General features: G+C 41.2%; 1 protein-coding gene across 2 annotated transcripts; it reads right to left on the bottom strand.

Moving 5' to 3' along the window:
- Positions 1-1,642: 1,642 nt before the first annotated feature.
- Positions 1,643-15,752, bottom strand: LOC124262627 (cilia- and flagella-associated protein 45-like). 2 transcript variants are annotated; one of them, XM_046697132.1, is made up of 10 exons: positions 15,618-15,752; positions 13,302-13,597; positions 12,867-13,011; positions 11,366-11,536; positions 9,886-10,233; positions 8,777-8,884; positions 7,196-7,503; positions 5,134-5,358; positions 4,516-4,606; positions 1,643-2,536 (listed from the first exon to the last, which is right to left on the bottom strand). In XM_046697132.1, the coding sequence occupies exons 1-9, from the start codon at positions 15,618-15,620 to the stop codon at positions 4,525-4,527; spliced, it is 1,686 nt and encodes a 561-aa protein (XP_046553088.1). In that variant the 5' UTR covers positions 15,621-15,752; the 3' UTR covers positions 1,643-2,536; positions 4,516-4,524. The 2 variants fall into 2 exon arrangements, with proteins under 2 accessions (XP_046553088.1, XP_046553089.1); XM_046697133.1 differs by lacking the exon at positions 4,516-4,606.
- Between the last annotated feature and the right edge of the window lies 1 nt (position 15,753).

Raw genomic sequence — 15,753 nt, 5'->3', positions numbered from 1 at the left:
ATGTTACAAATCCACAACATGCCACTGTGTTATCCAAATTTATTTTGCTGTCTTTTCCTTAAATTCCTTTGTGTTGATATGTTTATGTTAAGATGTACTTATTGTTTTATGTTGTTACGCTACAAAAACATTCACTCACTCACTCTGAAGCAGAATATATAAGTTCAAGGGACATCCAAGATGACAAGGGTTAGTAGAACAGGGAGAAACTGTCTCAGAAAGTGATCTTAGTGCTAAGGTGATCGTAACTTCCTTATGTTAACATAGACTTAAGACAGCCTTAGCACTAAGGTGATCGTAACTTCCTTACCTTAACATAGACTTAAGACAGCCTTAGCACTAAGGTGATCGTAACTTCCTTACCTTAACATAGACTTAAGACAGCCTTAGCACTAAGGTGATCATAACTTCCTTACCTTAACATAGACTTAAGACAGTCTAAGTCTAAGCACTAAGGTTGTTTTGTACAATGGAACACTGGAGGAGAATGGGTACATTACGGTTAAAACACGAAATACTGAGAAGGAAATAGTAGAGAAATCAAATCCTGCCTGTCATGTTTTACATATAAATGTCTTAGTGTTATCTTTAGACTCTTATCCTAAACAGGTGATATTGATGTGTTCTGGAACCCTGGGTTGTCAGTCAGTTACGGTGATACATTAGATGGGTAGCACAGAATATAAGAAGATAAGATCCTGTTGCTGGACTGGTTACAGTCGTCTTGCCACTAAGATCCTGTTGTTGGACTTATAATAATCTCAGCACTAAGATTGTGCTGTAAAACACTATAGTCCTAGCGCACCAATCTTGTGAAACCATTTCAAGTCTTAGTGATTCTGCTGTGAGATGTACAACAGACATAGCAGTAAGATCCTACTTTAGAATGTAAAACAATCTTTGTGCTAAGATCCTGTTTTGGTTCAGGAGACGCCATGCAATCCTAGTCATGTTTTACAGTAAGTTTGGGAAAGGAATTTCACAATCTATGGAGTGTTATTACATATACTTTATGTTATTAAACACTGAATGTTATACATCCTTGTTCGATGGAGATCAAACATGCTTTGTCCTATATTTTTGTCATCCAGAATTTACGTATAATGATTTTGTCTTAATAAATATCTTAATTTCATATTGACATTTATTGTTTTGAATATACCATTGAAGATGTGGGTTACAATTGGTCTCCAGTAACCCATGCTTGTTGTAAAAGGCGACTAACGGGACCAGGTCGTCAGGCTTGCTGACTTGGTTGACACATGTCATCATATCCAAATTGCGTACATCGATGTTCATGCTGTTGATCACTGGGTTGTTTGGTCCAGACTCGATATACAGATGACCGCCATATAAGTGGAATATTGCTGATTGTGGCGTTAAACAACAAACCTAACCAAGCTGGTCAGTCCTTGAACCCCGTCAGCCAGGGTAACAAGAAGTAACATTCAAAATGTAATGGTGCTATAATACTAAACTGTACTGAAAAGGAAGCTATGAGCCATGTCCAATCTCGTTGTCCAAAGGTTTGGGCACAGACCACCCCAGCTGCTGTTTCTGACTGCAGATCGGTGGGATCAAGTTCAGTTGTCAGTTCAGAATGCTTCGAAGAACACAGCAATATAAGTCACAAAGGGAGACATGTATTTGAATAAGAATTTTATTTCTTAGTGGTTTAACACGAGTCTACAGTTGTGTGTTATCATCAAACATTACAGAGGAAAGTAAATGATATGATATGTACAAGGATGAGATCACTGTAAATTATAATTACCATGATTTTAACAGAAAAATCCTGAGAAAAGTAAAAATTTGATGTTTCTGTGTTGAATAAATATACTTATAACACCTTGAAGAATTCTACTTGAAGTTAATGGCATCGGAAGTTTGGATGAATGATGTATGCTATGCAAAAGAAGTTAAGGAAAACCTGAATTTTGTCATATGCCTATATAGTTCAAATAGTCACATGGGAAGAAGTTCTTTACTTCTTTTGAACAGTATGTTTGCAGAAAAATGATTATGTACAATATTATACTGGAAACAACACTATTTGCACAATAACATATAGAATACTGATGATAGTTTTATGTTAAACCATGACCTTGACCTACCAAAGTCTTTACGGTCTGGCGCTCTCATATGACTGGCCAGACAGGACTGATGGATATTTCCAAAGTTGTTTCTACAAAATCCAGGTTAAACAAAACATCAAACCAAGTTTTGCCAGAATTTCACTCAAACCAAGTCGTAACCAATCTTTCGTGTTTGCAGTACCATAAAATATAAAGATCACATACCAAAAATGTCCTAATAAAATACCAACATTTGACAACAATATTAAAGTAGCTCTTGTAGATTTGATTTGAATCTATATTGTGTTTATCATGACACAAATGTTTCAAAAAGTATATCACAATTTTCTTTGGACGGAAGATGTGTTTCCATGGCAACCAAAACTTAAACCATGATATTTGCTGGCTGGTTAACCTTTCTCTCGACTTGGGACAGATACTTCTCGGGGATCCCAGCCTCCCTGTGAAAACAATCAAGAAAATGTTGTAACATTTGGATTTTTAAAGTCAAAACATACAATGTCACAATGGAGTCATGAGAATTGGAATGTTACAGAAGGCTGTCATTTTTTATCAAAAATTGTGTTTGGTCAACCAAAATTAATCCCATTTGATTTCGATATCTGATATGTGTTTTCAATAATCAGTATGGCAGAAGCAAAGCATTGATCATTATATAGAATCAATGATATGGATATCATTTTAAAAATATTTCATCGATAGACACTTGGGGTGAGGTGATGGACTTTGTACAGAGGCTGAGAGGTACAGGTGCAAAAAACGTTTTTTTTAAAATCAAAACCATGAGCCTGTATGATTTTTCGAAAATCAAAACAAAACACCAGACAGTGAGTTTTTCTGGCAGACCATGTATTTTCTGGAACAAGTTAATTTACAGGCCCCTCTCCCCACCCCAGAATGCCAAATACTCATTTACTTGTCTATGTGTATTGCCTTTGTAGCATGCAGTGACGAGTGAATAAAATATTGTGGACGTACAGGTAATACCAAAGGCACAAAGATAACACGGAGAAAGTACATGAACATTAATGAACAAATATGATTATCAGTGACTAGTCTGCAAGTTGATCAGATCCTAGTGCCTCAATACAGCAGGCGGAACTAAGAAGCAAAGGGTATGACACAGTAACACTCAACTAATAGTTAATAAAATGATATGACTAATGCTGAAAAAAAACAAACCACACGCTTTGAAAATAACTTGCCGTTTCCATGTCTAATGCTGTCATTTTCAAAGTGCATGACTAACACATATAAAAAGACCCATGAAGATCCAGGCTAGAATAGATGCTTGTTGTAAGAGGTGACTAACGGGATCGGGTAGTCAGACTTGCAAGACATCATATCCCATTTCCGTAAGTCGAGGCTCATGATGTTGATCACAGAATTGTCTGGTCCAGACTCGATTATTTACAGACTGCTGGCATATAGCTGGAATATTGCTGAATGCAGCATAAACTTAACTCACTCACTCACTACAGCCATGGATGCCAGCATGCACATGGAAACGACAATTTCTAAACTAGGTCAAGGTCACTGCAAGGGTTACAGTTAGACACTTTCTGCGGCATTAACTCAGGATTCATCATCAAGTTCTAATTATATCATCATCAAACAGGTAATTACTACATCATAATAATCACCAACAAAGTGTTAAACTCTTTGAACCCTTACACTGACCTCGGCACACTGAGTTAAGAAGAAGGGTATCACAGGATGGCCAACCAACCAACAGATATGAGATGTTTTCGTAAAGACAGAATTGTGCTGTTTGTTGACTTTGTACTTTGTACCACACTGAAGGGAATGTTGAGGAGTTTCCAGTTGTTGACATAATACCTATAACAGTGCCGTCCACAGGAAGAAAACTTTGTCTACAACCATGAACTTGAAGTTGGGCAGCACTGTTGGTATTTCATTCTCAGGATATAGACTTGCAGAAGCTGATCTTACTAGACCAGATGGAATTTTATTGGACACGGTCTACAGACCACTGGGTAATGTTCCAGATAGAAAATGTGAAAACTGAATGTATTTTATATATTAGCTTATTCATTTGTCAATATTCAACAAATAACAAACACAATTCTATATTTAGTACCATCTTAAGCCATTTTGTTGGTACACCATAACCATCCTCAATTATTTAAGGTCAAATAGTTCCATTCTGTTTTGATAAGTACCCTGACATAATTGGAAGCCATTTTGAGTCTGATTCGTACAGCCCAGTTCTGAAAATATCCAGCCACTCAATTTACTCCCCTGCGCTAGAAAATTTCATAGCTCGTGACATCGCTTCCAAAATGACTGTGGTGCATAGGTCCAGGGTATTTATTAAAATAGAACAGGCATATATGACCCTTGATAAAGGAGGATGACTTGTAGAAGACAGAGCGGCACTGTGGAGATTTGCTCGCACCACTGGATGTTACACGGCGACAGACTCCGGGTTCTCCAGCTTTGCCTGGTGGACAACATGGCTGAGGTATTTCTCTGGGATGCCAATATCCCTGTACGCAAGGTGGAGGTTAGTAAAGAAACAAGGTGAAAGGTTAAAGTTCAGCTGTCTATGTAGGTCAAGGTTAATACTCTTTTAGATTACTAAATGTTAGGGCAATATCTTCTGCAGTAGGGCACATTAATAGAGAAACAAAGTTAAAGGTCAGCTCTGTATAGGTCAAGGTTAATTCTCACAGGTTAGTACATGTTAGTGGAACAACATCTTCCGTGGTAGTGTACATTAGTAGAGAAAGAAGGGGATGGTTAAAGGTCAGCTCTCTATGCAGTTCAAGGTTAAATTTCATGGGTAAGTACATGTTAGGTTAGAGTCCATCATGGTTAGACTTCGTACAAAATTAATGGACAGTTACTATAAAGCAAAAAGATCTAGGAGGATCTACAGACTGGCTTTGATTGTTGGATGAAACAGGTTTATAAGCATGGTGTTGTAATTATTAACAATGGCTGCAGCTTCGTTTCTCAGCCAAGAGCATCCTTTACATCTGGGGTATTAAAACAGAACTACAACTGTACATACCTGAGTTCTTGGAGCTTCTTCCTTTTGACTTCCTCCAATCTGTTCCGGCGGATACGTGCCTCTTCGTCAAGTTTCACACCTTCCTCAAAGAAGTTGTTACGATCTCTGACCTTCTCTTGCTCCTTTTGGCGAATCTGGCGGCGCACTTCCTCAGCATGTGTCAGTCGCTTCTTGTGGGTCACATCTTCCTCTCGCTGCTCCTTCTCCACCAGCTCCTTCTGGGCCCTGGAGAAGACGGAACAGACAGATCTCAACATGGGTGGAACATGGGGACTCACTGAACGGGGGATCACTGGCATTTGGTTACAGAAGTCATACAGCCAAGGACTGTCTTGTAACCCTCTCAAAACATGTGTGACCTAATAATAATAATAATAATAAGTCATCTTCTATAGCGCACGTTTCCGAACACCAAGTGATTGCTTGCGGCGCTTAATCAGAACAAAGGCAACACCCATTAAGCACCCTCTCAGGCCCTGTCTTATCTACATATGCATCACCAATTGAAGCACTATAGACATAAGCAACACCTATTTGGTACTCTCTCAATTCTGCCCAACCTACAGAGGCAAATTCCATTAAGCACTCCCTCAGATAGTGTCCTGCCTACATTAGCAACACCCACCTATGTGCTCTGTCCCATCAACACAAAACCTCCCTGAGCACCCTCTGAAACACAACATCTACCGAAGTACTGTCTCAAACTCTGTCCTATCAACACAAGACCTAGTCCTATCAACACAAGACCTACCTAAGTACTATCTCAAACTCTGTCCTATCAATACAAAACCTACCTAAACTCTCTCAAACTCTGTCCTATCAACTCAAGACCTACCTAAGCACTCTCTCAAACTCTGTCCTATCAACTCAAGGCCTACCTAAACTCTCTCAAACTCTGTCCTATCAACTCATGACCTACCTAAGCACTCTCTCAAACTCTGTCCTATCAACTCAAGACTTACCTAAGCACTCTCTCAAACTCTGTCCTATCAACTCAAGACCTACCTAAACTCTCTAAAACTCTGTCCTATCAACTCAAGACCTACCTAAGCACTCTCCCAAACACTGTCCTATCAACACAAGACCTAGTCCTATCAACTCAAGACCTACCTAAGCACTCTCTCAAACTCTGTCCTATCAACTCAAGACCTACCCAAGCACTCTCTCAAACACTGTCCTATCAGCTCAAGACCTACCTAAGCACTCTCTCAAACTCTGTCCTATCAACACAAGACCTACCTAAGCACTCTCTCAAACTCTGTCCTAACAACTCAAGACCTACCTAAGCACTCTCTCAAACACTGTCCTATCAGCTCAAGACCTACCTAAGCACTCTCTCAAACTCTGTCCTATCAACACAAGACCTACCCAAGCACTCTCTCAAACTCTGTCCTATCAGCTCAAGACCTACCTAAGCACTCTCTCAAAATCTGTCCTATCAACACAAGACCTACCTAAGCACTCTCTCAAACTCTGTCCTAACAACTCAAGACCTACCTAAGCACTCTCACAAACTCTGTCCTATCAACTCAAGACCTACCTAAACTCTCTCAAACTCTGTCCTATCAACTCAAGACCTAGTCCTATCAACTCACGACCTACCTGAGCACTCTTTCAAACTCTCTCCTATCAACACAAGACCTACCTAAGCACTCTCTCAAACTCTGTCCTATCAGCTCAAGACCTACCTAAGCACTCTCTCAAACTCTGTCCTATCAACACTCTGTCCAAGACCTACCTAAGCACTCTCTCTCAAACTCTGTCCTATCAACTCAAGACCTACCTAAGCACTCTCTCAAACACTGTCCTATCAACTCAAGACTTACCTAAACTCTCTCAAACTCTGTCCTATCAACTCAAGACCTAGTCCTACTCAACTCAAGACCTACCTGAGCACTCTCTTTCAAACTCTCTCCTATCAACACAAGACCTACCTAAGCACTCTCTCAAACTCTGTCCTATCAACTCGAAGACCTACCCAAGCACTCTCTCAAACTCTGTCCTATCAACACAAGACCTACCTAAACTCTCTCAAACTCTGTCCTATCAACTCAAGACCTACCTAAGCACTCTCTCAAACTCTGCTCGCTCTCTCTGTGCCTGCACTGCAAGGTAGTGCTCCTTCTGGGACATCTGCATACTGCGAGCATCCTTGAGCAGTGCTTCCATGTCTGCCTTCTTCTGGGCTTCGGCTGCCTCCTTCTTGAGCCACTCTCGCTCAGCTTGCTCCTGAGCACGCTTGGCTCGTAAAGCATCCCGCTCTGCCTGCTCGTCTCTCGCTCGCTCCTGCAAGGCTCGAAGTCTGGCAACTTCACGCTCCTTCTCGATGCGAATTCTTTCTTGCTCCTTTTCAAAAGCGGCTTCTCGCTCCTAAAGAACACACAACAGGGAGAGAAGCATGTTAGTTTTCATGAATGTAGTTGGGCTCTTATACAAGATGTGCACTTTGGAATTTAGCTGTGCTAAAAGAAGATTGTTGATCTATCTTCAAATAAGTAACCCTATTCTTAGATAATCACCATTGTAATTTAGAATATATTCCCGTTCCTTTTCATTGAGATTGGTAATGACATTTTCCATTATTTAATCCCAAGGTTTGTGCTGTGAGTCATACAGTTGGCTTGTTCGTATGTTTATTCCCAATGTGCTTAATTTGTTTACTTCTGTTAAAGAACAATAACAAACAGGACAAACTGGTCGTTGTTTTCTTTTTTTAATCATTGTGGGTCCTTTGTGTGAAGACAGTTGTAACTCCCAGAATTTAACGCAAACTTAAATAATCGAATAATCAGCTTCAATTATTGATCTGCATGCTGTTAGAGATAACCAGCACTAACTGTAGGACATCCCTTCGTGAGTGAGTGAGTTACGCAGGGCTCCAGATAACTTTTGGGGTTGCAAGTGTACTTACACGTCATATTGCAAGTGGAGGTGTACTGAGAATTTTGAAGGAGTACTGACATGTTTTTGTGTGAGTGAGTTGGTGATGTGGTTTGTCTGGACAATTCATCGATCACTATTTCCAACCATGTATTTGTATTTAAAGATGAGTGAGAAATAACTGAGCGACCGTGTGATGCACGAAATGTCAGGTCCGACTGGATATAAATAGGAACAGTGTAGTTTTTAGCCAATCGAAAAATTGTGACGCATATCGTTGCATGGCAACGCAAGGGATTCCTACTGTTGGGGTTTCCTCGGGTATAATCGTGTTTCGCAAAAGAAACTTGACAAGTATTTATCCGAAATAGATTTCCATTTGCACGATACGCACGGAAATTAAATGTTAGAGGTATTTATGTGCGTACACGATACGCTTGAAATCTTATATTATGTCATTGATTTTGAGGCATACATTACGCCTGTACGCCCCTTATCTGTAGCCCTGGTTAAGTTTTACGCTGGTTTTAGCAATATTCCATCAATATGGCGGGGAACACCAGAAATGGGCTTCACACATTGTACCCATGTGGGGGAAGGAAAAACAGCGACGAGCAAACCCTTTAACCACTGGGCTACCCCACCACCCCAAATTGGCACTGAACATCACAAGCAGACTGTCGAAAATCTTGATCTACAAATATTGCGTCTTGAACTATCTGAGTGGCTAAAGTGGAACCGTGTTTTGACAGTTGGTACTCACAGCCTTCTGTCTCTGGTATTCCAGCACTTTCAGTTCCTCTGCTTGCTCTTGCAGTTTCTTGACATCTCGGCGCCGGATGATTTCATCGTTAGCCTTGTTGAGCTCCTCCTGGGAAAGACATAAGATTCATTGATACAATGTTGACACCACAGCAGTTTACAAATTGTACTTACTGAAGCAAGTAATTCAAAGACCAACAGGTACCTGGTCACCAGTCTACACCCTTCCTCCATCTGGTCACAGTCTACACCCCTCCTCCATCTGGTTACAGTCTACACCACTACACCCCTCCTCCATCTGGTCACAGTCTACACCCTTCCTCCATCTGGTCACAGTCTACACCCCTCCTCCATCTGGTTACAGTCTACACCACTACACCCCTCCTCCATCTGGTCACAGTCTACACCCCTCAATCTGTCAACTCAACTGACACTGAGCTATGTCTACCACCTTCAACCCGACCCACTCACCCTGAGATCTGTCAACTCAACTGACACTGAGCTATGTCTACCCCCTTCAACCCGACCCACACACCCCTCAATCTGTCAACTCCACTGGCACTGAGCTATGTCTACCACCTTCAACCCGACCCACTCACCCTGAGATCTGTCAACTCAACTGACACTGAGCTATGTCTACCACCTTCAACCCGACCCACTCACCCTGACATCTGTCAACTCAACTGACACTGAACTATGTCTACCCCCTTCAACCCGACCCACTCACCCTGAGATCTGTCAACTCAACTGACACTGAACTATGTCTACCCCCTTCAACCCGACCCACTCACCCTGAGATCTGTCAACTCCAGTGACACTGAACTATGTCTACCCCCTTCAACCAAACCCACTCACCCTGAGATCTGTCAACTCAACTGGCACTAAACTATGTCTACCCCCTTCAACCAAACCCACTCACCCTGAGATCTGTCAACTCAACTGACACTGAGCTATGTCTACCCCCTTCAACCCAACCCACACACCCTGAGATCTGTCAACTCAACTGACACTGAGCTATGTCTACCCCTTTCAACCTGACCCACTCACCCTGAGATCTGTCAACTCCACTGACACTGAGCTATGTCTACCCCTTCAACCCGACCCACTCACCCTGAGATCGGTCTGCTCTGCCTTCCTCTTCTCCTTCATGTCCTGGTCTTCCTCCATGAGCTTGCCGATGTACTTCTGCATCTGTATGTTCTCCTGGTCCTTCCTCTCCAGCTCAAACAGACGTTCCTGCTCGTTCTCCTGGATCTGTTCCATCAGCTTGGCCGCCCCAATCAGTTGCTCGTCCTTCTTCTTTCTCTCGATCTCCTCCTGGATGCGGATGGCGTTCTGTCTGTCCACCTCCATCATGATGTCCAGCCTCTTCTCTTCATCCGTCATCTCCCTCTTCACCTGACCTTTCTCCAGGATCTGAGCATCCCGGATAGCATGACACTTGGCATTCAGGATAAGCTGGAACCATGGAACAGCATGTTATACAACAATACAACACAGGTGGGTAGGGCATACATCACTGTAAACAACAATACAACACAGGTGGGTAGGGCTTACATCACCTTATACAACAATACAACACAGGTGGGTAGGGCTTACATAACTTCATACAACAATACAACACAGGTGGGTGGGGCTTACATCACTGTATACAACACAGGTGGGTGGGGCTTACATCACTGTATACAACACAGGTGGGTGGGGCTTACATCACCTTATACAACAATACAACACAGGTGGGTGGGGCTTACATCACCTTATACAACAATACAACACAGGTGGGTAGGGCTTACATAACTTCATACAACAATACAACACAGGTGGGTGGGGCTTACATCACTGTATACAACACAGGTGGGTGGAGCTTACATCACTTCATACAACACAGGTGGGTGGGGCTTACATCACTGTATACAATACAACCGGTGGGTGGGGCTTACATCACTTTAAACAACAATACAACACAGGTGGGTGGGGCTTACATCACTATACAACAAAACAACCCAGGTGGCTTACATCACTTTAAACAACAATACAACACAGGTGGGTGGGGCTTACATCACTGTATACAACAATACAACACAGGTGGGTGGGGCTTACATCACTTTATGCAACAATACAACCGGTGGGTGGGGCTTGTATCACTTTATACGACAATACAACACAGGTGGGTGTGGTTTACATCACTTTATACAACAATACAACCGGTGGGTGGGGCTTGTATCACTTTATACGACAATACGACAATACAACACAGATAGGTAACAACAACTTCCATCTCTTAACATCTTTTGGTATGATGAAGATAGCGATCAAACCATCGATCATTCTCTCTCCGGAGACAAAATGCAACACGGGCATTCTTCAATACTACACAGGCATTCTTCAATACTACACAGGCATTCTTCAATACATCACAGGTATTCTTCAATACAGCACAGGCAGTTTTCAACACAACATAGGCATTCTTCAATATAACACAGGCCAGACACTTTGCAAGTGGCATTGATAATGATAACCATTACTGTAAGAAAACAAACATCCATAACATGAAGACAAGTAATCACTAAGTATGACCTCAGCACCTGACCTCATTGAGATGCTTGATCTCATCCTCCTGTTCCTGCCTCATCTCGTTTGCCTTGGAAAGAAGATGCTCAGCCTTGTCCTTGGCCTCCTCCTCAAGGTCGTTCAGCTTCTCATTTCTCTGTCTGGCCAGGTCCATGGATTTCATGTAATTCTTCCTCTCCTGGGCTGCATCCTACAACACAAAACACATCTTACATCGGGGAAGTTACTAAGGCAAAAAAATATATATGTGTTTTCGGTTTCCCGACCGACCCTATCAGAAACTTCCCGACCCTAAACAGTTTTTTTCGGTTTTTTAAAAGACGGCAAAACATTTTACTATTCCAACAGTATGTACTTCCCAATGTTGGGGGCGACCATATGTGACCTGTCAGGGATGGCAATAGGAAAATCTATTTTCAGCTGAAAGCTTAATATTGTGCCATCGAGTTGAGGGTTTCTCAATGGATTTAGACGATTCACAATTGAACAATTTGAAATAAAATCAGCGGAAATCTGCGGATCAGCGGAAAATTGCCATTCCTGCCTGTGCTCACTTACTCTTGTTTTTCATAAATGTGAAATCTAGAAAGTGTTGATGCTTCAGTTATTAAAATTCTAAACTGGTTTCCGCTCTTTTCTTCAAAACTGGCGCCTGATATTACATAAATATGTGATTTTATGAAAAATATGCGAGTGCATTTAAAAAAAAATGAAAGAAAATAAGGAGATTAACCCTACCTACCGACCCTGTTTTATAATTTCATGTTACCCTAAACACACATACGCGTATTTCTTTGGGGGGGGGCCTAAGGGAAGTCATCAAGCAGTACACAGAGTGAGTGAGTCGCTTTTATCAATATTCCAGCAATATCATGGCGGGGGTCACCAGCAATATCACAGCGGGGGTCACCAGAAATGGGCTTCACGCATTGTACCCATGTGGGGAATCGAACCCGGGTCTTCGGCGTGAGGAGCAAACGCTTTACCCAGTAGGCTACCCCACCGCCCCCAGTACACAGAGACTGGAAGGCCTAGAGCATGGTGTGACCTCTGTATGTCACCATGGAATTCACTCATGAAGAACCGGGTTAGAATTGGTCTTCAGCAACCCATGCTTGTCGTAAGAGACGACTAACCGGATCGGGTTGTCAGGTTCACTCACTTGGCTGATCACTGGATTATCTTGTCCAGACTCGATCATTTACAGACCGAATTGTTGAGTGTGGCGTTATACAACAACAACCAATCTAATAGAAAAGAAGAATCTCTGGTCCGCACGTCACAAAGAGCTACGACGTTCGTTTCTCTATGTTAATGTAATGGGAGCTAATAACCCCTCTCTCCCCCGACATTTTTTTCTCTGAGGAGCATTTCCCCCTAACCCTTGGACTTCATGATTTATGTACACCCCTGCTTCTCCAAAATCCTGGATCCGGCCCTGGAAAACCAATTCTTCACAGGGCTTTCCATTAGAATATTGTGATTTATTTTAAAGAAGACTTTTTTCTGAAATAAATTACCAAAGCAGCTTCCTTTGCCATCTTGACTGAATCACTGTGAGCCTCTTTCTCAGCTTTGGAAAATGTGCGAGCTCCTTGAAGTATTCTATCAAAGTCTCTTCTGGACAGAATCATGGTTTGACCAGATGGATCTTCTGTGGGGACACTGAAGTAGACAAAATACAAGATAAAGGTGAGACAGATCTTCTGTGGGGACACTGAAGTAGACAAAATACAAGATAAAGGTGAGACAGATCTTCTGTGGGGATGCTGAAGTAGACAAAATCATGATAAAGGTGAGACAGATCTTCTGTGGGGATGCTGAAGTAGACAAAATCATGATGAAGGTCTTCAGCAAGACAAACGGACACTTTAACCACTACACTACCCGCACCACCCCTCATTCAATAGAAAAGCTGTAAGTTGTAATACTTAACGATGAATAAGTATTCTTACATGAGATTTCGGATGAGATCCTTTGTGATGACCTGCACTGTTTCTCGGTTGCTGGGTTTTCCTTTTCTACGTTTGTCGTTCCTCTGTTTGGCCAGGGTTTCCAGTGAAACATCCTGTGTCCTCTCTCCATTCCACATGTCCTTCAACATCTCATTCCTCTTGGCCACTCGGCTGGGCTGACCGAACAACGACTCATCAACCTGGGATGTGTTACTGATCACTCGATACTGCCGGGTTTTTGCTCTCTTTGATGAAGAGGATGACGAAGCATTGGAGACTGAGATAGAGCTGCCAGGCTGCAAACAACATCAACACGTAAAACATCGTAATTTTACTCAGATGATGCAGAAACAAAATCTAGTATCAAACATTATTGTTTTAAATGATTTTTTATACAAAATGCTTCAATGACATCTACATTTTCACATCCAGACAATATTTTGGTTGCTGCATGACCAATCAGTTCATGAATGATTCTTGAATTTACTGTTTATTTATTGTAAAATAAACTCAATATGGATAGGATATTTATATAGCGCACATATCCATGCATCAAGTACATGTCATTGTGGCCAACAATGTCTTAATCCTTTTGAGCACCCCTTCAGAAATCAAATGTTCATGATTGTAATCTCTGACAACTCATGACTGTAATCTCTGACAACTCTGAGAGTTAACTAACATCAACAATCTCCAGCAATATTATGTTTACTTTTTCTAGTTTGACATTATTTGCCATAAGAATAAGATTTGAATGAATTCAACAATGAAGTCAAACCTTAGAGTGGTTTTATGTTAAGCCATATAGGGAGCTATACAAATTTTGCATATTATCAAATTTTGCATGTTATAAGATAATCTAAATGATACACCAATATCATGTACAATCTTTATGAACTTAGTATGTTATTTTTATCCATACGAGTAAACAAGGGTCATACTGAACACAACATGTACACATGCATATATTTTACTCAGATACCAATTGATTGTTAATAACAAAATAAGCGAGAATGTTATTAACTGGGTAATGATACCAAGCTGGGATACTGGATGCCTTCTCCCATAATTGTAGGGTTTGTGCACAAACTCCTTCCTTAGTAACCATTTCTAACATTTTTAGCTGACTTGTTAAAGTAACAGTTGGATGGCTCCCTACACAACAACTTGAAACGAATGCAATCATAAGCAAAATGTCTTTTACTTCAAACTTGAAGAAATTTACCGTAAGACTACAGAATACCAGATAGCTTCCGCCATCTTTGAAAGCATGCAAGTATACTTAGGGTTAGGGTAAGGTTAAGGGTTAGGGTAAGGTTTAGGGTAAGGGCTAGGGTGAAAATGACATTAAACAATATGGCTGGTATGTATTCTGTAGGTGTACCAAATTTGGAAAGACTTCCGCCCATATCCCCCCCTTAAATTTCATTCTAGTCAAATCATATCACCTGAATATATATTGTTCATCTGATGAGGTTTAACATGTTTCTTTAATTGTATCTGAACATACTGATGGACATATATAACTTCTAAAAATGCCTCTCAGAGAAATTTTTCCTCATCGTTGAAATCAAGGGGGGATACGGTCGAGTCTTACCCCAAATTTACTGAAGTATCTGTTGAAGAATGGGCTTTGAAACACGGCCCTAATGGATATCACCGATGAGGTTGTTTCAGGTCTTTATGGAACTTCTATTTTTTAAACATTTTTCCATAATGGCTGTTTGAATCATGAAATTCTTTTCATTGATTAATGATAAAAATACCAATGTGACTGCATATTCTTTCTTCCACAATGTCATTGAGCTTCACTGCAAACAAGGTAGGTAATATAAGTTCTATCAGACTATCAGAGTATGACCTAAATAACCTTAAACGTCAGGCGGATAGCCTGTTGAAGCCAAGAAGGTGACAGTGATCAACCTGGGGCAGCTATCATTATGTCAGTTCAGAGCTGGGGCCAATTTGACACCTATCTGAAATTCTGTCAGTCCCAAGGCTGTTGGAATTCAAATATATAGATCCGTACCCGTACCCGTACCCTAGTTACGGATTAAGTACAGGTCGGTTGAAAAGGGTGAGAACAGTGCGACATGAAATAATAATCGTTATATAAAAGCTTATGCGGAACGAACGCAACAACCAGAATGAGAATAGCTAGTAAAAATTCACACATGCCCCGATAAAAGACCAAACCTAACAGTAATGAGTAACATACACAAGACCGTCACCGTGAGATATAACATCAATAAATGTAACATCTTAAGTAAACCATCGCAAAATTAGATGACATTGTATACATGACCATATACTTACCATGATTGTTCAATATGTAATTATGATTCCGCCCCTTAACCGTGTTTACACCCCGTTCTTTTCCCCAAATGTTCTCAGTTTCACCATTCGTTGTCCTGCAAGTTATTTACATCGATCGTAACCATGGACACTGGGC

Source organism: Haliotis rubra, unplaced genomic scaffold, assembly GCF_003918875.1.
Source record: "Haliotis rubra isolate DU_JTF1 unplaced genomic scaffold, ASM391887v1 Scf848, whole genome shotgun sequence".
NCBI classification, from domain to species: domain Eukaryota; kingdom Metazoa; phylum Mollusca; class Gastropoda; order Lepetellida; family Haliotidae; genus Haliotis; species Haliotis rubra.
This window is presented reverse-complemented; position numbering and strand designations above follow the sequence as displayed.

Excerpts from the sequence above, each read along its gene's own strand:
- LOC124262627 (XM_046697132.1), bottom strand. Across the intron at positions 10,234-11,365 it reads AGATCAAGCATCTCAATGAG|CTTATCCTGAATGCCAAGTG; the intron begins GTCAGGTGCTGA and ends CCATGGTTCCAG. Across the intron at positions 4,607-5,133 it reads AAGAAGCTCCAAGAACTCAG|GGATATTGGCATCCCAGAGA; the intron begins GTATGTACAGTT and ends CCTTGCGTACAG.